Genomic DNA, 26015 nt, shown 5'->3' with positions numbered 1-26015 from the left:
CCCATTCATCCACCCATTCATCCACCCATTCATCCACCCATTCATCCGCCCATTCATCCACCCATTCATCCACCCATTCATCCACTCATTCATCCACCCATTCATCCGCCCATTCATCCACCCATTCATCCACCCATTCATCCACCCATTCATCCACCCATTCATCCACCCATTCATCCGCCCATTCATCCACCCATTCATCCGCCCATTCATCCACTCATTCATCCACCCATTCATCCGCTCATTCATCCACTCATTCATCCACCCATTCATCCACCCATTCATCCACCCATTCATCCACCCATTCATCCGCCCATTCATCCACCCATTCATCCACCCATTCATCCACTCATTCATCCACCCATTCATCCGCCCATTCATCCACCCATTCATCCACCCATTCATCCACCCATTCATCCACCCATTCATCCACCCATTCATCCGCCCATTCATCCACCCATTCATCCACCCATTCATCCACTCATTCATCCACTCATTCATCCACCCATTCATCCACCCATTCATCCACCCATTCATCCACCCATTCATCCGCCCATTCATCCACTCATTCATCCACTCATTCATCCACTCATTCATCCACCCATTCATCCACCCATTCATCCACCCATTCATCCGCCCATTCATCCACCCATTCATCCACTCATTCATCCACTCATTCATCCACTCATTCATCCACCCATTCATCCACCCATTCATCCACCCATTCATCCACCCATTCATCCACCCTCTGACCATCAGCATTCATCTTCATGTTCCTTCAGTGATTAAAACATGATGTTTCTAGAGACAGCAGAGATGAAAGCTTATTTTATCAGAAGCAAAGAGGTTCAACAAACCCAAACTATCCTGGTGAACAGAGATTTGGATCAGAAGGGTTTGATGTCCTCCTGGTCCAGTTTCAGTTCAGGCTGGTCCTCACACCAGCAGTGAGTTAACAGGAAGTATGTTTCCCACCATTGGAGTGAGTCACGTGTCCTGAAGTTAGCTTCTAGCTACTTTTTAAAATCAGTTTCAGATCTAGAAACTTTCTTTCTTTTGTCTCCAGCGCCGCAGGCGGAGAGATATTTGACCACTGTGTGTCCGAGGAGCTGCTGCCGGAGGCTCAGATCACCCGCCTGATCCGACAGACCCTGGAGGGGGTCCACCAACTTCACCAGAGCAACTTGGTTCACCTGGACCTCAAGGTCTTTCACACACACACACACACACACACACACACACACAATCAGTACATAGATCAGTGAAGCTAGAGCTAATTTATTTCCTCATTTAGGTATTGATTAACTTAGAACCTCAATTAGCAGTTCTCATAATCCAGGTGATGTGATATTTGACCTGTTTAAACAGAGTTCATCCACTCTCAGCAGAGCTCGGGGCAGACCTTTAGGAAAGCTTTATCTGATTTATCTATTCCAGAACCAGTCTGGATGTATGTTTGGATCATCGTCTTGTTGGAACACCCAACTGGGTCCAAGTTTAATGCAGCAGTTGATCTGAGGTGAAGCTGAAGAATTTGGAGGTTGTTCTTAGGGCTGCGATATGGATATGATAGAAGAACTGGACTGCAGTGGTACCGCTCATTCAGGCTCTGTGCCTGGAACACATCTGGTGACGACCAGGCAGGAAGGGGGTCCAGTCATTAGGAACTGAACAGACCAGCAGTAAAACCTTGTTGAGCTGAAAAGAACTCATTAAATTATTTTCAGTAGCTGGATGGACGTTCAGTCTTTGTGTCCTCAGACCAGAGAACTTAGCTTCTCATGGTCCTGTAGACCTTCAGGTGCCTTTTGGTAAACTCCAGACGAGCTGCCATAAGCCTTTTATTAAGGAGTAGCTTTCATCTGCCTGCTCTACCATACAGGCCTGATTGGTGGGTTGCTGCAGAGATGGTTGTCCATCTGGAAGGTTCTCCTCTCTCCACAGAGGAACGCTGGAGCTCTGGCCATGGGCTTCTTGGTCACCTCCCTAAATAAGGCTCTTCTCTCTCCATCGCTTAGTGTAGACTGCCGGCCAGCTCTGGGAGGAGTCCTGGTGGTTCCAAACGTCTTCCATTAATGAATGATGGAGGCCACTGGATTCATTGGGACCTTCAGAGCAGCAGAGATGTTTTTGTATCCTTCCCCAGATGTGTACCTCAAGTCAATCCTGCCTCAAAGGTCTACAGACAGTTCCTTTGATTTCCTGCTTGGTGTTTGCCCTTTGACCTGCACTGTCAACTGTGGGACCTTATAGAGACAGGTGTGTCCTTTACTAATCATCTCCAGTCAGCTGAGTTTATCACAGGTGGACTTTAGAAACATCTAAAGGATGATCAGTGGAAACATTATGAACCTCGGCTCGGTCTGGAGCTTCGGGGCAAAGGCTGTGAACCTAACCTCTTCCACGTTGTCATGATGGGGTTCTGTGTGCAGAACGTTGAGGACGGAGATTCATTTGAAGCTGGAACAGAACTAAATGTGGAAAATGCTGTTGATGCTAATGTTTCTCTTGTTAAAATGTTCTGTTGGATCCTTTTATTCCTGGTGGTTCTGGTTGATGTCTCGGTGTGGTGTGATGCAGGAACAAACCGGACTTTATGTGGACGGTTTGAGAAGAGGTTCTGATGTTTACCTGGTTAAATAAAGCTTAGTAAATATCACTGAGAGTGGAAAGTTTACATGAGTGGGTTTCAGCTTGAAGGCTCACGGTTGTCAGGAAAACACTCTGATGAAAGTAGTCTGTTGCCACGGTGACTAATGAGTAAATATAACAACACTTGTTAGATGATGGTGATGAAGTCCATCAGTGATCTTTGACACCCTCTCTGTGCTCCTCCCAGCCACAGAACATTCTCCTGACCAGCCTGTCGCCTCCAGGAGACATAAAGATCGTGGACTTTGGCCTGTCGCGCCGGCTGGGCTCGGCCGGAGAGCTCCGAGAGATCCTGGGCACACCTGAGTATGTAGGTAAGACCAAAAGCACGGATCAGCCGGAGAAACAGCGGGAAGCCTGCAGCTCTGGACGTTTGTTTTCAGGAAACCAGAAGTTCTCATAATTTGTTGAAACAAGAAGATTGCTGCATGAGAACTGGAAACCCAGAGTTCCTCTCGGTGGCGCCACCCTGCAGGACAGAACCTGACTTTCTTTAGAAGTTCCAGTGGAAGTTCAGACCAAAGGTCACCAATGGATCCTGGATGTAACCAGATAGTTTAACCCTGATGGATTCACTGGTTCTGTTTCACTGAAGAAGTCGTCATCCTTGCTACTGAGACCAGAAACATTTTCAGGAAATATTCCTGCTCTCTGGGATCTACCAGCACCAACCTGTTTTATTTAGAGAAGAACGTTCTTAGACATGGAACTTCTTCAACAACCACACTCTCCACAGTTTTACTGGGACTCTGACCAACAAAATAATTTAGTTTTCAACATTTTTACGCACAAAAATCTGAAAAGTGTGGTGTGCATTTACATTCAGCCTCTCTGAGTCAGAACTCGGTAGAACCTGTGGCTGCAGGTCTTTGGAGTTTGCTCTTCTTTAGAAAATGGCTCTAGATCAGTGAGGTTGGATGGAGAACATCTGTGAACATCAGTTTTCAAGTCTTGCCACATATTCTCCATTGGATTAAGGTCCGGACTTTGACTAGGCCATTCTAACATTTGATGTAAACCATCTCATTGTATCTCAGGCTGGATGTTCAGGGTGGTTCTCCTGCTTGGAAGGTGAACCTCCACCCCAGTCTCAGGTCTTCTGCAGCCTCTAACAGGTTCTTCTCCAGGTTTCTCCTGGGTTTAGCTCCTTCCATCTTCTCATCCACTCCGATGAGAAGAGCATGCCCGCAGCAACATGCTGCCTCTACCATGTTTCCCTGTGGGTACGGTGTGTTCAGGGAGATGAGCAGTGTCCGTTTTCAGCAACACATTGTATTTTAAAGTTCAGTTCTGGTCTCCTCTGATCAGACCTTCTACATGATCGATGTCTCCTACATGACTTGTGGCAAAATGCCAACAGGATTTCTTCTGGCTTCTTCTTGCTGCTCTTTCATAAAGGCCTGATTTTGTCCTGTGGATCTCTGCAGCTCCTCCAGAGTTACCATGGACCTCTTCGCTGCTTCTCTGATTAATGCTCTCCTTGCCCAGGTGGACGTCCATGTCTTGGCAGGTCTGCAGGTGGTCCATCATCTCCATGTTCAGAACAGAGCTCTCTGAGATGTTCAGAGCTTGGTAGATTGTTGATTGACTGGATTTATTTTGGGTATCAGAGTAAAGGGGGCTGACAATAGGTGCACACAACACATTTCAGGTTTTCCCTCCACCTCACTTATGTTCTGCTTTGTGTTGGTCTGCCACCGAATCCATGAAGGTTTGTGATAAAATGTAAAAAAGATGAAGACCTCCTCCAGGCTCTGTGGTTCTCACCACTTCCACACCTCCCGACTGAAGAATTTGCTTTAAAGCTGAGATTTTGGTTCGGTCCAGACATAAATGTTCTGTAGGTTTACCGGCTGATACCAAGCCGGGAAAGAAGGAAGTGATGAAATGTTGAAGACGATGGTTGGGGTATGAAATGACATCAGATCTTTGTTTTTCCTTCCTGTTCAGCTCCGGAGGTCCTTAACTATGAGCCGATTACAACAGCGACGGACCTGTGGTGAGTTCTGCTTCCTGAACCCGAGACGGCTGGGTCCAACTTCCTGCTGTGGTTAAAAAGTAACCCGGTGCTGGTAGGAAGGGAGGTTGAGGCAGGAAACCAACAGATGATCCAGATGATGTCTGGACTTACTTCATCAGTCCAGACATATAAAGTTAGAGCTCAACCCCGACCTGTGAAAAGGTTCTGGTTCTGAAACCAACTGATCCATTCAGGGCAAATAAAATCCTGATGATGATGTCATGTTGCAGCTTGGCTTTTTAACAGCAGCTGTCTGAAAACTGTCATCAGTAGCTGTTTACGGTAGCATGAAAAAGTATTTACCCCCCTCACAGATTTCCTCTGGTTCTGCTTTTTTTCTGCTTAAATGGTTCTGATCAAACTAATGAATGAAAACAGAAAGCAGATTTGATGATTTCATTTATTAAGAGATTTTTTTAGTCCAAACAACCTGTTAAAAAGTATTTACTCCCTAAACCCAATAGCTGTTTGCGCCTCCCGTGGCAACAGCTCATGATTGGTAACAAGTCTTTGACATCCCTGTGGAGGAATCTGGACCCGCTCTGCTTTGTAGAATTGTTTTAATTCCGACACATTGGAGGATCTTCTGGCATGAAAGGTGACTTTGACTAGGCCGCTTCTTTTTTTAACATAATTACGGAAACTGATGATTGGACCTTCTCCTTGAGAATTTTCTGCTTGAGATCAGAAGTTCTGGTTCCATTAGTTACAGCAAGTCCTCCAGGTCCTGAAGAAGCAAAACAGACCCAGACCATCACACCACCACTACCATGCATGCCTGTAGGAAGTTTTACATCAGATGTAGCACCTTCCAGAGAGGTCCACTTTTGTCTCCTCAGTCCACAGAATATTTCCCCTGAAGTCTTGAGGATCAGAAAGATATTTTTTTGGTCAAAGTAAGACGGGCCTTTATGTTCTTTTGGGTCAGCAGTGGTTCTGGTCTTGGAACTCTCCCATGGAGGCCATTTTTGCCCAGACTCTCCTTCCTATTCTTTAATCATGACCTCTGACCTTAACTGAGGCAGTGAGGCTGCAGAGCTTTAGATGTTCTGGGTTGTTCTGTGACCCGGATGAGTTGTTGAGAGTAAATCAGAGTGAAGTCAGGATTTAACACACAGAACCAGGTTGGTTTGGGCTTTTTTCCTTGTTTTATTTCAGGGCATTTTTGTCTGATATTAACATTTCTTTCATCTTTGTCTAAACTGGAAGAAAAGCCCACAAACAAACTATTTAAGTTCAAAGTTCACGTCACTTGGTTAACCTGTCAGGTCAGTTCCTTGTGGTGCAGCTCTGACCCGGAATCAACCTGATTTTAATTTGAGAAGCTGGTGTTGAAGTTCTTGTTCTGGTGCTGATCCAAGTGTTGGACTGTCCGTCCTCAGGAGCGTCGGCGTCATCGCCTACATGTTGGTGACCGGCGAGTCTCCGTTCGCCGGAGACGATAAGCAGGAGACGTACCTGAACGTGTCCCAGGTCAACGTGGACTACAGCAGGGAGACCTTCTCCAGAGTGTCTGAGCTGGCCGTGGACTTCATCAGGAAGCTGCTGGTCAAAGCACCTGAGTGAGTACAGAACCAGAACCAGAACCAGGGACCAATGATTGACTGTGGGTGGCGTAAAATCAGCCCTGTGGTGTACAGAGAGCCGTTTGTCCCAACAGGACCGGTCCAATTTGACACGACTCCCACTCTGTGTAAGACTGTGGGTCGGGTCGCAACAGTCGGTTCTGTCATGGCTCGGGCTGTCCTGAGATTTGTCTAAGGGACAGGAGGAGCTTTCAAATACACTTCCATGTATTTTCTACTTTTCAAATACTTTTACTTGCTAAGAACACTGCATTTGATGTATGAAAAGAAAGTACACCCCTTTTCAGTTCTAATACTTAATAAAGTTGATCTGATGTTTACCAGGTTCTAATTTTATTTAAATTTGACCTCTGGCTCATGAACCTGAACAGATTCCACCCTGGTCACGCCAGCAACTGTTGCTGTCTATCAATCTGGGAGGGGTCACAAGGTCATCTCCAAATTATCTGAAGTCCATCAGTCTTCAGAGAGAAACATTATTCCCAAGAGGAAAACATCTCAGACAGCTTCCAGTCTTCCCAGGAGTGAACGTCCCAGCAGATTCAGCCCAAGGTCAGAGCGTGAAGCTCAGGCCTCAGTTAGCAGGTTAAAGGTCATGCCACTGAACCAGAATGGCTGTTTTTGAAGGGTTGAAGGAGAAAGACTCTTCTCTATAAAAACAAGATGGCAGCCGGACTTACGTTAGCAAAGCTGCATCTGGATGAAGGACAAGACTCATGGGACAATGTCCTCTGGGCGAGATGTTTGACCATAATGGACAGAACCATGTTGCAGGAAACTAAAAGCAGGAAATCAGCACAAACCCTTCATACCAACTGTAAAGCACAGCGGTGGAGAGGTGATGATGTGGGCGGCTTGTTTTACAGCCACATGACCTGGACATCTTGCAGTCATTGTGTGGACCATGATCTCCTCTGTAAACCAAAGTATTCTAGGGTCAAATATGAGTCCATCTGTCCAACAGCTGAAGCTTGGTTGATAAATGATGGGGTGTACTTAGTTATTTCTGTGACAGTACCTATGTTGGGTCACAACATGGGTACTGTCACACAGCTAAAAACTGTGTGGATGTTTGTTTCAGTAGTTCCAGTCTGGTTCCAGCAGAAACATTATTCCAGATCCAGCTTTGATGTCCATGATCCTTCCAGACATCTTCTCAGCCTGGAGATGCTGGTATCTTCTGGCTGCTCTGTGGAGATCAGTGATGGGTTTCTGTTGTCTGACTGCAGGGACCGGCCGAGTGCTGCAGAGTGTCTGAGCCACCCCTGGTTGTGGTGCCTGAGCCCGGAACCCGTTGCCGTCCGATCTGTTCGGGAGAGGAGCTGCGGCACCAAGTGGGCCGCGCCGCTCGAGGACAAGGAGAACTTCCTGGACTCACCCCACGCCCACGCGAAGAGGACCCGCTTGGACGAGGAGACGTCCGCCGCTGGAGACGGCGACTTTTGAAGACGTTTGAGGAGAGCAGAGATGGTCTGGCTGAGGTGCCTCTTCCTTCTCTGAGCTTTTAAATAGTTTTAAGCTTCCAGAACCTCTAATCTGCTTCACCGATCAGTTCTCAGATCAACTACTCCAACCAAAGATAACCAGTTTAATTCATGCTGTGCAGCATGTTTAACCTCAAGTGTTTGACTCCTGGATGAGTCCTCCTCCTCTGATGAAGGTTGAGTTGTAGGATCCATTTAGGAAAATCTATGCAGTTTGAATCTATGCCTTAAAGTAGGAGTAACCTCTCTAGCTACACTTGTTCTTTAGAAACAGTAGCAGCTCTGCTTTGAGGAAGTACCTGAGGGAGAAGAACCGTTCAGGAGCAATGTGTGCCTGGTGGGAGCGCTGCAGGGGGGCAGGACTACCTAAACGTAGCTCAGGGTTTAGTAACAAACGTAGAGCAGCTCAGCAGATCTGAGTGGGAGCGTGAGATCAGGTTCCTCTCTGTCCTGCAGCATCTCTAGCACTTACTTCATCTGCACAGCAGAAACAAAGGGCATTTATTTGTGTCTGACGCCATTCCTGTTCTCATCTCAGGGCGTGCTGCTCCCTTTGTTGTCTGTCCCCACAGGCCTGCTATGATTATTTTTATTATTGTTATTTATGTGCGGGATTTATTCTTTATATTTTATTGAAACAATGAGCTCATGTCTTAAATGTTAGCTGATTATAGAGGGAAGCGGCTGATTCAGGATGATTGAGGTGTTCAACTGGAAGCCGGAAGGGTCGGATTTTATGGTGATGTTAGAAAGTCAGGAAAATTGACGAGTTGAAGGAAGTGAAAACGTGTTGAGAGAACAGATTAAGGTCGTGTGTAAGAAATGATGGCGCTGAGAAAGTTGAAGAGAAATCTCTGGAAGGTTTGAGGAACAAAGATGCGACCGATCATCCGGTAACATTCCTCTTCTTAACGTCGAGGTGCCAAACCAAAAAGGACCGTTATGTGTGATTGTTGTTGATGTCACTGCTGGGGCACAATGAGCTCTGTGAGGCAGGCTGGTGTCTGCAGCCACGCTCCCATCCCTTGGTGCCATCATCCTCTAGAACTGGAACACTGCAAGGATTCAGCTACTGCAGGGTCCGGTTTGTTACTGTAAGAGAGAAGCTTGAACATGTTCTCTAAAACCTCTGCTGTCTGCAGTCTGAGCAGATTGTAACATGGAGGCAGTTAAACCTGCAGATTGGCTGTTTTCACTAGAACTTGATGTTTGCTGCAGAGATGAGTTTATTCTGCTGATTCTAAGCACTCCTCCTTAACTGATGTCACCCAACGTTCCTGTTTGACTGGAGGAAACTGGATGTTTGAGTCAAACCAGCCACAAGCACAAGAGAAGACCGGTCGAAAGGATGTAGTATCTTTATTTTGCATTTTATTTGTATGTTTTTTTTAATGTTTGAACATCATAATTACATCTTCAAAAAGAAGAAATAATCTGTAATGTGATCAACTGCTGGCTAATATGTAGGCATCACACAGCAAACTGGAAAAAAGCTCATTAAAGGTTGTAGAAAGTAACAAAGTGTCATGTGTTTGTCATGCTGCTGCCACCTGCTGGCCACCATTAGATACACAGCAACAGGACAACATGTTCCGTGTCTCACACCAGCGGGCGGTAAGCATAAAGGAATGCGTCAGGTTACCTTCAGCTCAATGACCAGCAGCCATCAGCGCAGAGCAAAGATGCTCCAGAGATCAGATACATTCTTCTGGTTTAAAACCAGGAGCAACGAGAGATCAGTGGCTCTGCAGGAGCCTTGAAACACATTTAGAGGAATCATCTCTGCAGTCAGGGCTGCATACCACACTGCCTTCTCGGGGTATCAGAAATGAGTCTAATGAACTTGTGTCATTATTAATGCTGGTCTCAAATATCCAACCTGAGGCTGCAGATTCTTACTTAGTTCAGCCTCTAATAGAGAAGCAGGGTAGAAGTTTCCATCCATGCATCATGAAGATGAAGGCCAATATTTAGCTTTTAGTGATTATTCTGAACCGTTTCTTTTCCAGGGTGGAATATTTTGGACCTTATAGAGCAGCTATAACTGTTAAAAATTAGAACTGGGTGAATCTCCAGTGGAGATGAAGACTGAGATGTTTAACCACACTGATTCTGGAGGACTGAGAACACTTCTTCTTGTCAAGCACAGTAGTGGCTGCATCATGGTCTGGGATGGTTTCACTCTCAGCGGTAATGGAGCACTGCATTCACCTTCAGGCAACAGCTAGATGACTGACACCTGGACCCAGTTGGGTGATCCAACAGGACAAGAATCCAAACTGGTTCTGGACTGGATAAAGCAGGATAACATTAACCTGAAATGGCCAAGGATCTGAGTTCTGGTCCATGTTTAGAAGTCAGGTCTGAGCCAAGAAACCAACTAATGAAGATGGACTCAGTTCTGCCAAGCAGAGTGGGTCCGATTTCAGTCAGAAACCTGCTGGATACAGAAAGGGTGTGGACCGGGTGAGACATTGCTAACAGACACTGAAGCAGATATTATGTTTATATCTCAGTCTCCAGAACGGGTCAACTAAATCATTCAAGGTCCAAAAACATGGTGGTTTTCATGCTCGTGGCGAGTGGACAGGAACATCTTGACCCAAACTATTAATACATCAGTATTCTACATGTTTACCGGACCGTTTCCTCCAGTCAGTGACTGATGATTCACTGCAGATCAGAACCAAACTAACATTTAAGTTAATTGAAGTTCTTGCTACAGGTTCTGCCGGGATGTGATGTTCTGGAGCTCAACATCGTCCACGAGGCGAGACTGAAAACTCTTCATGAGGAGCCAGAACAGGCTGCATTCAGGAAACTAAAACCTTCATGTTCTGGTTGATCTTCAGCAGAGATTCATCTCTAGGAAGAGAAGCTAAACCCTGGGTTCTGACTGAAGGAATGAAAAAGGAACTGTCAGTCTTAACGCTACGTCACAAATATAATTATTTTATAATATAATATACTGTCATTTAAATCCCTTCCTATTGAAAGACAATTATTCATGATTTCTAATCAGATGTGAACATGTTTCCTACAGGATGTCTGAGGGATGATTTTTTTCATCTGTGCAGAATTAAAATCATTTGGCCTCAGGTTCCTTAAAGCGTTTTAAGCAGCAGAAAACCCCCCAAAAAAGGTGCACGTCGTATCGCCTCATGAGACAGAAACAAAAAGCAAAGTTCTCAGGGCCGGTTTTACCACCCAACCCAAACTCAGAACTCCAGAATGATTCTGAAGTGGTTCTCGAGGGAGGGTGGCTCCTCCTCAAAGTGCAGCTTTTTGCTGGGACACGCCCCGAACTCCTCCAGTGTCTGGATGAAATGTCCATACTCGTGGCCCACCCAGGCCCGCATGGGGTCACGCACCTCGTACGGGGTTACATGGGCGTGGATGGACACCCCGCTGGCGGCCAGCTCCTTCAGTACCTTCTTGTCAGTCACCCAGGTCACGCTACCTCCCGGGTGTCCTCCGTCCAGCCAGAACATGTTTGAGATCCGCTTGACAAAGGCAGACATCTGCAGGTCGGCGTGGGCCCCGGGAAGCTCGTACACCATCTGGTTCAGAACCACGCAGCCTTTGCTGAAACCCACCAGAGTCAGAGAGAAGCCTGAGGGGATGCTCTCGGCGCCTCCTACTGGCTGGAGCGGGTTTGGCAGCTTGGCTCGCTCCATGGCGTTGCTCAGCAGGGTTCTGGGTGGAAAATCAGAATTTGGTCTTCATTTAACATGATTTGTTTGAAGTTCTAAGCAAAAGTTTCATCAAAGCTTTTCTTTGGACCTCGGCTGCTTTTTCAAGCAGAAATATATTAAGATTCAAATAAAAATAAATCTCAAGATTCCCAAACAGCTTTTAGTTCCGAATTTATAGTTTTCGGTGGATGGATGGATGGAACCTGATGGTGCAGATGAAGTAAGAAGGTGACATCAGCAGCTGAAGTTGTAGAAATGCAGATGTTTCTCATCTACGACCTCAGTTCCAATGATCTGCTAACTCTGTTCAACCTTCATACAGCTGAGTCCACCACAAAGACGAGATATTTAATGTTTAAACCGATGAACTCTGTTTTATTGTCACTCATTCTGAATTTGATGCTTGCAACAAGTTCTTGAGCGGTTCAAGAATCCTTCATGAGGACTAATATATTGAGGCACTGGGGTCGGGACTCGCCGGAGAGCGCCTGGTGGCCGGGTTGCTGCTCGCGGGACCCGGCCGGGCCAAGCCCGAACGAGAGATGCAAGGCCATCCCCCAGTGGGCCCACCACCTGCAGGGGGAACCGTGAGAGACCGGTGCAAAGAGGATTGGGCGGCGGACGAAGGTGGAGACTTCGGCGGCCCGATCCCCGGAGGCTTAGGCTGGCTCTAGGGACGTGGAATGTCACCTCGCTGGGGGGGAAGGAGCCTGAGCTTGTGCGGGAGGTCGAGAGATATCGACTAGAAATAGTCGGGCCCACCTCCACGCACAGCGTGGGCTCTGGAACTTCAACATTGCGTGGCGGTCGGGGACAGTGCCTCTGCATAGGCAGACCAGGGTGGTGGTCCCCCTTCACAAAAAGGGTGTGTTCCAACTACAGTGGGTCACACTCCTCAGCCTCCCTGGTAAGGCCTACGCCAGGGTATTGGAGAGGAGAGTCCGGCCGATAGTCAAACCTCGGCTTCAGGAGGAGCAGTGTGGTTTTCGTCCCGGCCGTGGAACACTGGACCAGCTCTGTACCCTCTACTGGGTACTCGAGGGTTCATGGGAGTTTGCCCAACTGGTCCACATGTGTTCTGTGGACCTGAAGAAAGCATTCGACTGCGTCCCTCGTGATGTCCTGTGGGGGGTGCTCCAGGAGTATGGAATCGGGGGCCCTTTATTAGGGGCCATCCGGTCTCTGTACGAGCGGAGCAGGAGTTTGGTTCGCATTGCCGGCACTAAGTCGGACCTGTTCCCGGTGCATGTTGGACTCCGGCAGGGCTGCCCTTTGTCACCGGTCCTGTTTATAACTTTTATGGACAGGATTTCTAGGCGCAGCCAAGGGCCGGAGGGGTTCTGGTTTGGGTAAGCAAACAGTCCAACAGAATAAGAACAACGTTCCTCAACGTACAACTGCAGGGATTTAGAAAATTCATCATCTACAGTCCATAATATCAACAAAAGATTCGGAGACTCTGGAAAAATCTGCATATAAGCACCAATGAAGTAAACCAATATTAAATGACTGTGACCTTTCACCCCTCAGGAGGCACTGCATTAAAAACCAACATCATTCTGTAACAGATATCATCACGTGGTCTCAGGAACACTTCAGGTAACACAGTTCATCGCTACATCTACAAGTTAAAACTCTATCCTGTAAAACCAAAGCTGTATATCAACAACACCCAGAAACAGCGCCGGCTTCTCTGGGCCTGAGCTCATCTGAGATGGACCGACTCAAATTGGGAAAGTGTGCTGTGGTCTGATGGGTCCACATTTCAGATTGTTTCTGGAAATCATGGACGTCGTGTCAAAGAGGAAAAGGATTGTTATCAGTGCGAGGTTCAAGGCCAGCATCTGTGATGGTATGGGGGTGTGTTCGTGCCCATGGCATCATGGGTAACTGGCACATCTGTGAAGGCACCGTTAATGCTGAAAGGTCCGTCCAGGTTCTGGAGCAACATCTGCTGTCATTCAAGCAAAATCTTCTTTAGGGACATCCTGCTTATTTCAGCAAGACGACGCCGAGCCGCATTCCGCACGTGTTCCAACAGCGTGGCTTCATATTAACAGAGTTCTGGTTCTAGACTGGCCCGCCAGCAGTCCAGACCTGTCTCCCACTGAAAATGTGTGGCGCATTATGGAGCACAAAATACGACAACGAAGACCCCGGACTGTTGAGCAACTGAAGTTGTTCATCAAGCAAGATTGGGAAAGAATTCCTCCTACAAAGCTTCATCAATTAGTTCCTCGGTTCCCAAACGCTGACTGAGTGTTAAAAGGAAAGGTGAAGAAACACAGGGGTGAACATGACCCGGTTCAGGTATGTTGGAACGTGATGCAAGCATCAAATTTAAAATGAGGGAACATTTGAACAAAAACAATAAAGTTTATCAGTTTGACCATAAAATATCTTGTGTTTGTGGTGGATTCAGGTGCATGAAGGTTGAACAGGATAAGCAGATCATTGTTTTCGGTTTTTTACACAACGTCCCAACTGGAACTAGGATTGTAGACCACAGGATAGAAGATGACATCTGGACGTACAAAAATGTTTCCAAACATTTTCATATTCACACCTGGAAAAGATTTAATTTCCAAACCTTTCCAGATTCCTTGGAACCTTGGACTCTGATTTTTGCAGAAAATTACTGAAGTTCTGAAGAAGAAAACCAGACCTGAGTTGGCGAAAGGCTCCACAGTCAGCAGAGTATGGAGAGTGCTCTGGTGCCCCGAACATGTTGCTCTCCACAAAGTTGTGGTAGCAGCTGAACTTGTGTAGATACATGCGGGAGGCTCTCACCACCCAGATGTTTGTGTTGGGGAAACGCCGGCCCAGGATGAGAGCCACCTGCTCCAGACTCCAGGACAGCCACTGGGCTCCGTCGGGCTGCAGGGCCATCTCCTCCTGGAAGTTCTGCCAGCAGAAAAATACATAAAAGTCTTTTATTTCCAGATGAACCGGGCAACCTCCCAGAGAAGAACAGTGTGTCCCACTGGAACATCAGACCAACTCTTCCTTATCTGCTCTTCTGAGACCAGGAGCCCAGATCCCCAGACCTCAGTCAAACCAACCAGCTGTGGGATATAACCTCTCCATGAACCCCCGCTGAGACGTACCCTAAACAGAAGATCTTTTGTCCAGATGCTCAAATCTTCTGAATAGCTCTGGTTCATATCAATGAGAAGAAGGAGCATCCCAGTGGATGAGCCCAGCTACCCTGCAGAGAGAGCCCCTTTCAGCTGCTTCTTCTCTGGATCTTCTTTTGTTCACCATGAGACACCTGCACAGCATCTGCATCGCTGCCCCAGTTCACCTAATCTTCTCCGGTTCTGTCCCTACAAGTGAACAAAACCCTGAGTTACCTAAAGTCCTCCACTCATCAGTAACTCATTGCCCATAAAGCCAACGTTTTAATCCACATCCTTCTGGCTGAGGACCACTGCCTCAGACATGGAGGTGCTGCACTTCATTCTGACAGCTTGGCTGCAAACCTCTCCAGCACCAGCTGAAGGTCCCAGCTTGATTAGAACCTCCTATAAAGTATCTACCCCCATTGAGCTCTGTAATCCTTGCTAGCTTTCCATTGTGGTTCTGTGCTTCTGTTCTGACTGACTGACTCCCATCAGCAACAGTTTAGAAAGTTCAGCATCGGACTTTGACTGAGCCCTACCAGGCTAGGGTTCACTGAATCCCACTGGGAGAACGCAGAGGGCAAGAATTGGGTCTCGCTGTATGCCTAATAAAATCCTTTAAAAAAGCTCAAACTTTTCACCTTGAGGGTTTAATGAGATGCAGATATCCCAGCTGATGTTTCCCAACACAGTAATGCAGCCCTGCCCCTCCCACACCTGTTGCTGAACCTCGGCAGTCAGCTGGCCGTAAGAAGGTTACTGTAATTTCACTAGAAATGTTGTTCATCGGTGGCTCTTATTACAGTGATGCTGTTTTAAAGCTACAGTAAAATATGAGCTGCATCGCTGTTCAGCAGCAGACTGCAGGCTAGATACCAGAGCAGACAGCCTGGCTAATTAACCAGCTAATATTTGATCCTCGACCATCCTGAAGCAAAATCAGAATCAACTTTATTGCCAAATTTGGACATACAAACAAGGAATTTGACTCCGGTACACTTTGCTCTCTGGGTTTTTAAATATATTTTAAATATATTTATGCATATATATGTTAATGTTTCCTAAAAGTCACATCTGAGGGTAAAAACTAACTCCAGTGAGGAGCTGATTTCACTGAAGGAGCAACAGGAGAACAGCAGATACAAAGCAGAGTGGCCTGCTGTGAGTTCTAGATAACAATATATCTAGAAACAATTAGTTATTTTCTGTTGTTTAACATCTCTTATAATAAAAATCAAACTGCCTCTCGGATTGGTCAAAGATCCGAGTTCAGATCCATCCATTAAAATCCTCTTCCTCATATTCCTGTGAGAGCGTAACAACCCGACGACCTTTAACCTGTTTCATCAGTTTCATTCCAAGCATCTCCTCAGAACCATGTTAGACTGACCTCATTCATTTTATTCACATGCTAACGTCACCGTCAGAGCATCCCGAGAGGACAAAGGTCTCCTGGGAAAAACCAGGACACTGTGGGAATGTTAACACTCGCCTGGAAAAGCGCCTAATGAGCCGCTGAAGAGAACAATGGAAAAAACAGGTTGGAAGTTAGGAAAACTGGAGCGTTCTGGGATTATTGGAGGCCAAGAGATGGGAACAGAATCGTGGAAGGAGACTTTTAAGGAGAAAGGTTTTTACCTCAGATGTCTGTGAGATAATGATGTAAAATGCTACCAGCAGCATTCGGTCAACTTTAATGGAGTCAAATAAGAATGAATTTAAACTGAGTAATAAATATGTTTTTACTGTATAGGTTTAAATATTATTATTATTATTATTATTGACTCTACACTCACCTAACTTAGCTACAGCTGTGTTGGAGCCTGAAAACAAATACTTTACAAAATAAACATTGTATTGTATTTATTTTGGAATAAAGCCCATGGCTTACATTTTTTATGTTAGACACATCAACATTTTGGGGTCTGAAGAGGCAGCCTACTGAAAAAACTCAAGACAGTTTTAATATATTTCATTTACTTTATTAAATCAGATGAGAAGTATGGTAGTTATGAATCCCAAAACAGTCCTAAATGTGCTAACTGAGTGTTTTTGTTGTTTGAAGATGCAGCGGTAGGTCAGCTCTAGACCACAATCGGCTGATTTTATGTTTGACCGGCTCCGATCTCTAATTGGCTGGTCCAAAAACTAAAAGGATATTTTTTCCAAACAATGAACTCACAAAACAACAGTGCTACCAGTCTGTCCAGACAACAACACTCTTCGGTGTGAACGTGGTTACTGAGTGAGGAAGACTCAGTGACAGGAGGTTCTAGTGACGTTAGAAGAAGCAAGGAGTTATATAGTTATATTCTCCTAGACATGGCTACTGACTGAGCTTCTACTGTGACTAACTCTATGTTCTCTCTTTCAGACTCTAACCTTGAAAACTGGGTCAGAGTTCATCTGCTTAGCTGTCTTTCTCTCCTAGATGAAGCCTCTAAAGGAGCTACAACCATTAAAGGTGACTTATTATACTTCCCGTTTACATTTGGGATATGTCTATAGGCTATACAAAACATGTAAAATTATAACATAACATTTTTTGCACAAAATCATTCTCAGATAATGAGATTTCACCTCCTCAGTTCCCCTTTTTTGAGCTCATTTCAGAATGAGCTATTTTTGGGCTCCTTCACTTTTATGCAAATTAGCTGCATCAGGCCACGCCCCCCATCCAGCACTTGTATGTGAAACAAAAACTTATAAAACACAATAAGTACTTATATTTCTGTCAACTGCAGATTTGCCACCAACAGCAGGGACTGAATTTTTCTTCAGTCTTTCTGTAAGTCCTGACGTTCTGATGCGAGTTCTCAAAGCCGTCCGTGGTGAAGTGATTTGCGCAAACCAGTACCGTCTACGGCAATGTGACTGGAACATTGCCCTCAAAAATAAAACGAGGCCACAAACCTCTGTTATGCAACAGCGGGGGAATGTGCATGGACACATGTGGGTCATGGACACATGTGGGTCTTTGCAGCCAAAAACAGAACAGCTGCCTCTGAGGACAGTCATTGTAAATAAGGATGGAGAGATTCAAACTGCTTAGAATCAATGGTCCGAAACAATATGGAAGCAAATCGTTACCATATTTTCAGAAGCGCCCCCTACCGAACAAGATGGGTAGCTCGGTCAGCAGGGAGCTGAGGAAGAGCGGCTGCTGACGTCACTCTGCTGCGCCCGCCGCTGGAAAGGCTTTTTGGTTTTCGAGTTCTGGGCAGTACTTTGCGGGCAGACCACGAAAACGAAAAAGCAATGTCTGCTTTATTTTCTTTTTGATTATGGTATAAAATGTGAAGTCATGAAGAAGAAAATGCAAATAGGATGATTGATTACTAATTTTATTTATGGGTCAAATAATGCAGCCACATTCTTAAAATGAAAAAGTATTTCTGGAAATGCTTTTTCATTTGAAATATGGTAACGATTTGCTTCCATAAAATATATGGTAGTGATGCGACTGCACCGGTGTTTTTCAGTGTGTATTGGATATGGGATGTTTTTTTTTTTTTTTTTTTTGCATTTGTACTGTTTGTAGAAGCATTAGAAACCGAAATGGAAGTATAAAAACGATCAAAAAGTGAATTTTGCATAATAGATCGCCTTTAATGTTTTACTTTTCCTTCTCATAGAAAGTACTCCTGGATCAGTGCTTCTTTGTTCTCTTTGTGTCTCTGCTCTGTTCTCTCAAACCTCCAGTCGGTTGTGACAGATGGCTCATTAGAAACACATAATTTTCGTCACATAGTCTAATTTAAGGCTGGCCACCGCCCCCACAAGTTCTGGATCCTAGCTACGCCCCTGATTGGACCTCCTTAGGAGCAGGAAGAAGTAAAAACCTCCCCAGAAACAGTCCAGGGACTTAAATTCTGTATGAGTCCAAGAGTCTGACCTGGATGTCTCCATGGAAGAAGACAACGTGACTGTTGTTGCTCCTCTCCTTGGTTCCGGCACAGCTCTCTCCATCTGATTCGGGCCGCAGCAGCAGCAGGTCGTTGAACCGGTTCGGACCGCAGCCGGAGACACCGAGCAGGCGCTGCAGCCTCCCCCTGTGCGGTCCCCGGAGCTCCCAGTGAGTGGTTCCCGTCCCAGAGCTCATGAGTTCGGCCGCAGTGATGAGTGAAGCCCGCTGCTACATCCGCCTCTCTGGAGGCTATGAGTTGACAGTTTTCTGCTCCTCTGCGCGGTCACAGCAAACTGCTGCTAGCTAACCGTGCGAAGAGGCCTTCCTGTAGCTAAATAACAAAATAAAAACGCTGTAGGTTTGCAGACATTACCGCCTCACATTTTAATAGAAGTAACACATAGTGACAGAGACCGTTTAAGGCCGCAGAGAGGCGCTGTTGAGCCTCCAACTGCTGTTCTTCTTCCCACAGCAAAGATACAACATGACGAGATGAGTCACTCCAACCTGCTTCCGGGTGCGATGTAGTTATGTTGTTAAAGGCTTAGGCTGCTGGAGGCCACTTTTCCTCTCTCTTATACTTTCTCCTACTACTCTTCAATTACTCATTGTCTGCAGTTGTTGCTGCCAGTAATGCTTGTTCTCTGTTTTTTCTTTTCATAGAAACTACATCTGGCCTGGCATTTCTGTTTAAGTTGACACCTTCCTGGAGGATGGCATTGCCTCAGCCACTGCTGGCAACAATTTAATGTTCTCCTATATATGATGCATTTTTCCTGTCTCTCTCTTGGGGAAAGCTAGCAGAGAAGCCATATCTGTTATATACTTCGTTTATCCATCCTATAGATTTTTTCCTGGCTCAGAGCTCATCTGTTTAGCTGTGTTTGTCTTTTAGATGAAGCCACTAAAGGAGCTACTACTGCCATTAAATCTTTACTTTTTCCTAAACATAGAAAGTACTCCTGGATGAATGATTCTTTGTTTTCTCTGTGTATGCTTGGTCTTCTCAAACGCCCTGCTGGTCACCTCAGACGACAGCTCAAACTGAGCCAGATCCTGGTTCCGCTAAAGGTTTTTTCCTGTTAAAAGGAAGTCTTTCCTTTCCACTCTTGCCACATGTTTGCTCAAGAGGAGGGATTGCTGCAAAGTCAGGTACTTGATAGAATCAGCTGGGCTTCCCTGGGTAGGAAACTTTTATCAATTTGAACTCAGTTGCATTGTTTTATAACTAGGATCTAATTGGAAAGTTATATAAATATTATATATTTTTATAATTGTGTTAATGAAAAAGTATTTTGACTGGAATAAACTGAGTCAAGCTTGACTGGAGATTGGATCGAAATCCCCCTGCAGATGGCAGTAGAGAAGCTGGAAGGTTGTGCACAAAAACCCAAATAAGAAGAGATAAACAACGAACTATCTTGCTGTGAGCTGTTCAAACTTCAACTGAACATGTTATCAGGTGTTTATTGGGTTTCATGTTATGCACATGGAGCTGGGCCAAGCTGATTGCACATGACTGCTTCTCCTGATGTTATTTACTCTCATGCACAGATAAATCAACCCAGTTTACTCCAGGCTGGACTTTGTACCAGTTTTGTAACTGTAGGTTCTGTTCCGACAGGTTTGGAGCAGGAATACTCACCAGCAGGCTGCACGGGACGTTTCTGCATTTAGTCAGAATAGAGGAGGTCCAATTCTTCTGCTAAAAGGTAACCTGGACTCTTAAGAGACTGCGTGAACCCTTTTAACTCGAGATCATCAGAAAATAATCACATAATTTAAATTACAAAGCAAAAACCAGTTACATGGTGTAGCTCCATAAAGTCAGAATTGTATTTAAAGTTTAGGTCCATGGCTAATAAGAGCATCTTTTTAATTATAGAGCATTTTCTCAACTAAAAATAGTAATGAATCTAATCCAGTTTAAATACAGAAAGCAGTCAGGATGAGTCTGAGGCTTCTGTCGGAAAAGGGAGGATTGCTCCCTCCGGGTCAGGGTGGGTCTCGGTTTCATCTGGAGGTATCTAAGTGTATCATGAGGAAAGACACTGAGATGGATCCGGACTCAGGGTGTTGTGCCGGACTGTCATGTTGAAGAAGGAGCTACACTGAAAGGTGAAGCTCTTGATTACAGTCCAAACATCACTATGTTCTGCTTTAGAGACAGGCCGGGCTCTGAGTAGAGCTTCTGCTTCTCTACATTGAAAGGAGTCAGCTGAGGTGGGTTAGGCCCCCTATAAAGATCCCTTCTAGACACCTTCTTCAGAGTTTTTCTGGCACATCCAACTGGTGGGAGATCCAGAACTCACTGGAAGAGAGAGATGGATGGATACAGAGCTCTTTTCATCTATAAAGAATCAGATGAATCTGACCCACTATCCTTCGGCCGCTGTCATGTTGCATCAATGTGTTTCAGAACCTCAGGTGGCTGCTAGATTTCCTAATATCATGGAATCTTGATCTCCATCATCCTTTACTGCAGCCAGCCAGCCTATTTAATCCTGATGAAAACCCAGAAATCACTTTCCAGCGTCTCTATTGGAAAACTTCATCATGTTTGAATAAAACTAAAGCAGTTCTCATGACCAATCAGGTTGCTGCATCATGGTGTTGGAGCTGACATCAGCCGAGCAGGATGGAACCTCTTCAAGGAGCATGTTGGACTGAGATCTAGATCTGAGGTGATCCGTCCTTCCTAGAGAAACGTTGGGACATCCTGTGCTCAGCTGACAGATGTGTTATCGTTCCTGATTAAAACAAACCTCTGTGACGTGTCATTACCATTAGTGACTGCTTTTCTAAACACTCATCTTTCTACAGTCCAAGCATCTTCTCTTTGTCCTCAGCCTGGTGGGTCATCATCCAGAGTCCATGTGTGCCTCTCTTTATCCCGTCGGAACATCCTTGGTTCCTAGTTTGGCTTTTAAAGCACATTGGCAGCCTGAATGTCTCTGATCCAACTGTAAGAACCCAACCGAATAAAAATGGGATTTCTATCAGCAATCAGGCACATTTTATACTATTTCTTTCTTTTTAAAGCTCATAACCCTGATAGTTCTGGATTATGGCAAATAAATGATGAAGCTTCATCAAACAGTAAACCTGTAAGTTACTGCAAAGCTCAATAGGACCATACATGCATGGTTTCACCATAATATCATTTGTGTCATGATTCAGTTGATTTGAAAATGTTTTTGTTGCAGGAGCATGGCCTCCAGGAGCCCGAGGAGACGTCTGGTTGCTTGTCTTCTGAATGTTTCAGAGGCTCGCAGGAAGGACGTGGTGGAGAATGTGGCCAAGGCAGCTTTGTGCAACGCTGAGGGTCACTTCAGTGTTAAATTTGCTCTTTTTACTGTTAAATATTTTAAAGCGGACTTCTTTAAAACTTCTCTGTACGTTTTGTTTGTTAAGCCACCATGAAGCATTCAGTCATATAAAGTCTAAAGAATAATATTTAAAAACTATTTTTGTATCTATTGGAGCTGGTTTAGCAACCTGGTTCTGACTTGGAGATACCTTCTCCTCGTTGTGCAGATAGATGACCATGTTTTTTGAGTTTAACTTATATTAAATTGGCTGAATTTAACAAGTAAAAGAGCTCCAATTTAATTTAGCTAATTTAGGATAAATTTAACTTTTCTTAAATTAGCTTAGTTTAACTTAGCTTAAATGAGCTAAACTAACGTACCTAATTTTAGATTTACGTAACGTAGCTAATTTAAATTCAAATAAATTGAGCTGAAATTAGTTTATTTTAACTTAGCTTCGTACTCATCTTCTTCCACTCATCCGGGACCGGGTCGCGGGGTCTCAGCAGAGACACCCAGACGTCCCTCTCCTCCAGTTCTTCTAGGGGGAGCCAGAGGTGTTCCCAGGCCAGCCGGGAGACGTAGCCCACCAGCGTGTCCGGAGCTGTCCCCTGGGCCTCCTCCCAGTGGGACGTCCCTGAAACACATTAGTGTCCTGGGGTCATTCAAAACAAATGCCGGAGCCTCCTTAGCTGACTCCTCTTGATGTGGAGGAGCAGCGGCTCTACTCCGAGCTCCTCACCCTGTCTCTAAGGGAGTGCCCGGCGACCCTACGGAGGAAACTCATTTCAACCGCTCTTAGTATAATCCGTCATCTAGAGCCTGTTTGCCAAGGGGCACCCTACCAACATAGCCTCTGGGGTCACCGGGGACTCAAACCCCTCCACCACGTTAATGTGGCATTTCAAGGAAGGGCTTTAACTTAGCTTAATGAGCTCAATTTAACTTGGCTAGTTTAAGATAAGTCTAACTTTATAACTAATTACAAGATCTCCATTTTGTGTTGGATCAGCCCGAAGTACTGGTTTCTGACAAAGAAGGTGAAATCTTTTTTAGTTTAGTTGACATAAATGGTGCTAATTCACTACAAATGTTCTCTTTACATGACAGGTCCAGTTTATATACAGATGCTGTTCAGTCCTGTTATACAGACAGAGTTAAAGTCAGTTAGTCTCAGTTAGGCCCAGACTGCACAGCTTGCTGTCATGGTCCGGTCTAAAGTCTAAACATGAACACCAGAGAAAGCTTTGAAAGCCCAGAGGACCATTAATCAGAACCACCTCCATAGATTACAAGGAAGTCTGAGATCTTGTGTAAATGTTGTGCTCTTCATCAGGCATTCAACGGGAGGAGACCACAGTGCTGAACATCTTTAATGATCCTGACTACAACCGCTCCGTCATCACTATCGTGGCCTCCATCGACTCCATCAGTAAGTGACTCATGGAGCTGAAACCTTGGTGTGGTTGAACATTTTCAGCCTCATTCCTCTGAGGTAAAGATAAAGATCTGCTGGAGAGCTTCAGGAACTGCTCTCCAGCCATTTACTGAGCTTCCACTCAGATTCAGAACATAAATATGAGAGGTTTAATTTCAGCTGTGGTGGTGTATTAATGATGTGGTTTTCCATGTGTCCCTCCAGGGGACGCGGCGCTATCTGCGTGTCAGAAGGCATGCGCGCTCATAGACATGCGCACCCACGCGGGTGTCCATCCCTGCATGGGGGCCGTGGACCTCGTCCCCTTCTACCCGCTGGGGGAGGAAGTAGGAGTGAAGGAGTGTGTCCAGCAGGCTCTGGGTGAGTCCCTGTCAGCTTGGGTCAGGATTCTGGACCCACTGACTGCTTCAGACTTTCTTAAGCATATAAAACATCTTAAAACCTGATGGTGACCTTTCTATTAAACTTTCTAATTAAAACAGAAAGTCTTTATTTGATGTGGTTCTGATTCTAACCCTATGAAAGAAACTCAGTTGTATTTCCTGCTCTGGACTCATGCTCTGTGTTGTTAGAAACATGTCTGATGGCGACACATCCGTTCGTTCCTCCGATGTGTTGATTAGTCTCGCGACTTCCCGGCTGATGGAGCGGTGATAATGAGCAGTACCTCAGCATGTGTGCTGCACGCCTCCACCCTGTATATTTATTAGCTTAGCGTGAGAACAGAGTTAGAACTGAAAGCATATTGATGGGCCCAGAATACATCCATCTCTGATGAGATGTCCTTTGGACTGGTTTCCTCCTGTGAGTTTGGACTCTGCACATGCAATGACTTGCGGACCATAACACGTCTCTGTTGCTTTTCCGGTTCAGCTGTGGCTCACGGACTCACAGAGACGGTCTACGGCTCCAGCGCCTTCCTGTTCGGCTGGGCGGACACCCCCTTACAGCGAGGCCTGGCCCAGAGGAGGAAGGAGATGGGCTGGTTCCGGAAGACACCGGACCTGCAGGCCCTCAGACCCGATGTTGGGCCACAACCACAGAAACGATACGGACTTACAGGTGACTGCAGTGAAAGTGGTAAAACTTAAAATACTTCTGGCCTCGCTGTTTATTCCTGCTGCAGCCGAGGAGACTTTGACTTTTGTTGACTGCTTCTGCATTTGGTTCCATTTTCAGTCAATAAATCATGACTAACTAACATACATGTCATTGTTGGATCTTGGTTGTTTTAGAACCTGGTAAATTTTACTGACCAGTGCTGTGCATGGACAGGTCCTTGAGAAGAGCCCATGTCTTAGAGATCTTCATCCAGAACTATTGTGTTCTTTAAGTGAAGAACGTGGAGCTTCACGTCATTTAACGGCGCTCTGTTAGGGAGGAATAAAAGGTTTAATCTGTGTTTCTTTGAATATTTCATTGAAATACAGCTGCAGAATTTGTCCTCAGTGTCTGCTGGGTGTCGGTGAGCGCAGGCTGCAGAGACGAGGTCCAGCTTTGCGAGGACATATATCGGTAATATAGGCCTCTGTGTCTCCCTGCACTTTAAACTTGTTAAATCGTCACAAAATGTGTGATGAGTGAAAACTTTCAGTATTCAGTTGTATTTTACAATAAATATAGGTTTTATCATTGTGCAATTATAGTTTAATGTGCAAAAAGAAATGGTCAAATTTAAAATGTTCATTTCTGTGGATAAAATGATTAAAACGTGTTATAAAATAGAGTTTATATGAACAAAGACAGCAGGAGAGAATAAAACGGATCTATAATTTCTACCAATGAATGACGTCATGACGTGTATATACTTAAACTTTCAGACAAATTCTGATAAACAAGAACCAGTTCAAGTTGGATCTGTGAACCTGGTTCAAAATATTAACAGGTGAACTATAAACATGAATCAGTTCATTTTAACGTGGATGAGTTTGGAACTAGTTCCTGTTCAGAATGAAGAGGCACATCACTGAATCTGAGGCATAAAATATCAAGTGAAGCAGCATCAGTCGGTCCTGATGGTTCTGTGTCTGAAATCTGAACCTTGCAGGTGTCGGCGCCAGCACATACGTCATGAACTGCAACGTCACCATCGACACCCAGGACATCACCACTGGCCGAAGCATCGCCGCCGCCATCAGGGAGTCCACACCTGGGGGACTTCCCGGACTTCAGGTGTTGGCTCTGCCACACGAGGGAGCTGTTGAACTGGCATGTAACGTGGAGAGCGTGAAGGGAGATCCGCCCGGTCACCCGATGGATGAGCCTTGGCCGTCCTTCATCATTGAGGGTCAGCCGTACTGCCACGCTCCAGCTTCCCTCATCACAGCCCGGGTGGCTGAGCTGGCGCGACGGCGGGGGATCGGTGTGAAGGGCACCGCCCTGGTGGGGTTTACGTCCCGGGAGTGCAGGGACTTAGCAGAGATAGCTTTGTCTCAAGGGATCGGTGAGTTCTGGAAGGAGCAGCGACGGATCCGCATGTGAAAACAGATCAGGGGGAACACCTGCCTAAACTCTGGGGTGATGACACCTGTTATACAGAAGAAGTATCAGAGCTTTTTATGGTCTTATGTGACTGAAACCGTCTTTGGATTCATGTTCTCTGTCATACTGGACTCTGCATAGTTCCTCATCCATTTCCTTCCAAGGAGCCAGACGTTCTTCCTTCCCTTCAGGAATCCTGAAGGTCTTCCAAAGACTATCTTTGGACTCTGGCTGCCTTCTCACTCATTTTCTGTCAACAGACAATTTACTATTTACAGCTAACTTTTTAATTAAACTCTTATTAAAATTATTAAAAACA

General features: G+C 45.5%; 3 protein-coding genes across 16 annotated transcripts in view; 2 read left to right on the top strand and 1 right to left on the bottom strand.

Annotated features, from left to right (window-relative positions):
• Nucleotides 1-9259, top strand: part of stk17b (serine/threonine kinase 17b (apoptosis-inducing)) — a 13390-nt gene extending 4131 nt beyond the window's left edge. Inside the window, exons 3-7 of the mRNA XM_047371226.1 lie at nucleotides 1067-1205; nucleotides 2840-2966; nucleotides 4603-4651; nucleotides 6055-6234; nucleotides 7488-9259. Coding sequence (XP_047227182.1) covers nucleotides 1067-1205; nucleotides 2840-2966; nucleotides 4603-4651; nucleotides 6055-6234; nucleotides 7488-7704 — 712 coding nt within the window. The 3' untranslated portion in view covers nucleotides 7705-9259. The remainder of the gene's footprint in view (nucleotides 1-1066; nucleotides 1206-2839; nucleotides 2967-4602; nucleotides 4652-6054; nucleotides 6235-7487) is intronic.
• Nucleotides 9085-18952, bottom strand: c7h2orf69 (chromosome 7 C2orf69 homolog). The gene is given in 5 exon segments (XM_047369723.1): nucleotides 9085-11438; nucleotides 14103-14341; nucleotides 18455-18686; nucleotides 18688-18741; nucleotides 18948-18952. Coding segments are annotated over 5 exon segments (1008 nt in total). The 3' UTR covers nucleotides 9085-10960.
• On the top strand, nucleotides 18498-26015 carry ftcdnl1 (formiminotransferase cyclodeaminase N-terminal like 1). 14 transcript variants are annotated; one of them, XM_047371241.1, is made up of 13 exons: nucleotides 18667-18983; nucleotides 19130-19216; nucleotides 19498-19618; nucleotides 20091-20178; nucleotides 21063-21150; nucleotides 21316-21431; nucleotides 21509-21573; nucleotides 21673-21791; nucleotides 23114-23209; nucleotides 23420-23575; nucleotides 24089-24277; nucleotides 24646-24730; nucleotides 25263-25564. In XM_047371241.1, the coding sequence occupies exons 7-13, from the start codon at nucleotides 21545-21547 to the stop codon at nucleotides 25417-25419; spliced, it is 831 nt and encodes a 276-aa protein (XP_047227197.1). In that variant the 5' UTR covers nucleotides 18667-18983; nucleotides 19130-19216; nucleotides 19498-19618; nucleotides 20091-20178; nucleotides 21063-21150; nucleotides 21316-21431; nucleotides 21509-21544; the 3' UTR covers nucleotides 25420-25564. The 14 variants fall into 14 exon arrangements, with proteins under 14 accessions (XP_047227188.1, XP_047227189.1, XP_047227193.1 ...); XM_047371227.1 differs by lacking the exon at nucleotides 24646-24730 and having other exon boundaries at nucleotides 25263-26015; XM_047371234.1 differs by lacking the exons at nucleotides 18667-18983; nucleotides 19130-19216; nucleotides 24646-24730 and adding an exon at nucleotides 18509-18634 and having other exon boundaries at nucleotides 25263-26015.

The sequence above is a fragment of the Girardinichthys multiradiatus genome, chromosome 7 (genome assembly GCF_021462225.1).
Source record: "Girardinichthys multiradiatus isolate DD_20200921_A chromosome 7, DD_fGirMul_XY1, whole genome shotgun sequence".
NCBI lineage: Eukaryota > Metazoa > Chordata > Actinopteri > Cyprinodontiformes > Goodeidae > Girardinichthys > Girardinichthys multiradiatus.
Note: the sequence above shows the minus strand (reverse complement) of the source record. Positions and strands in the feature narration are given on the sequence as shown.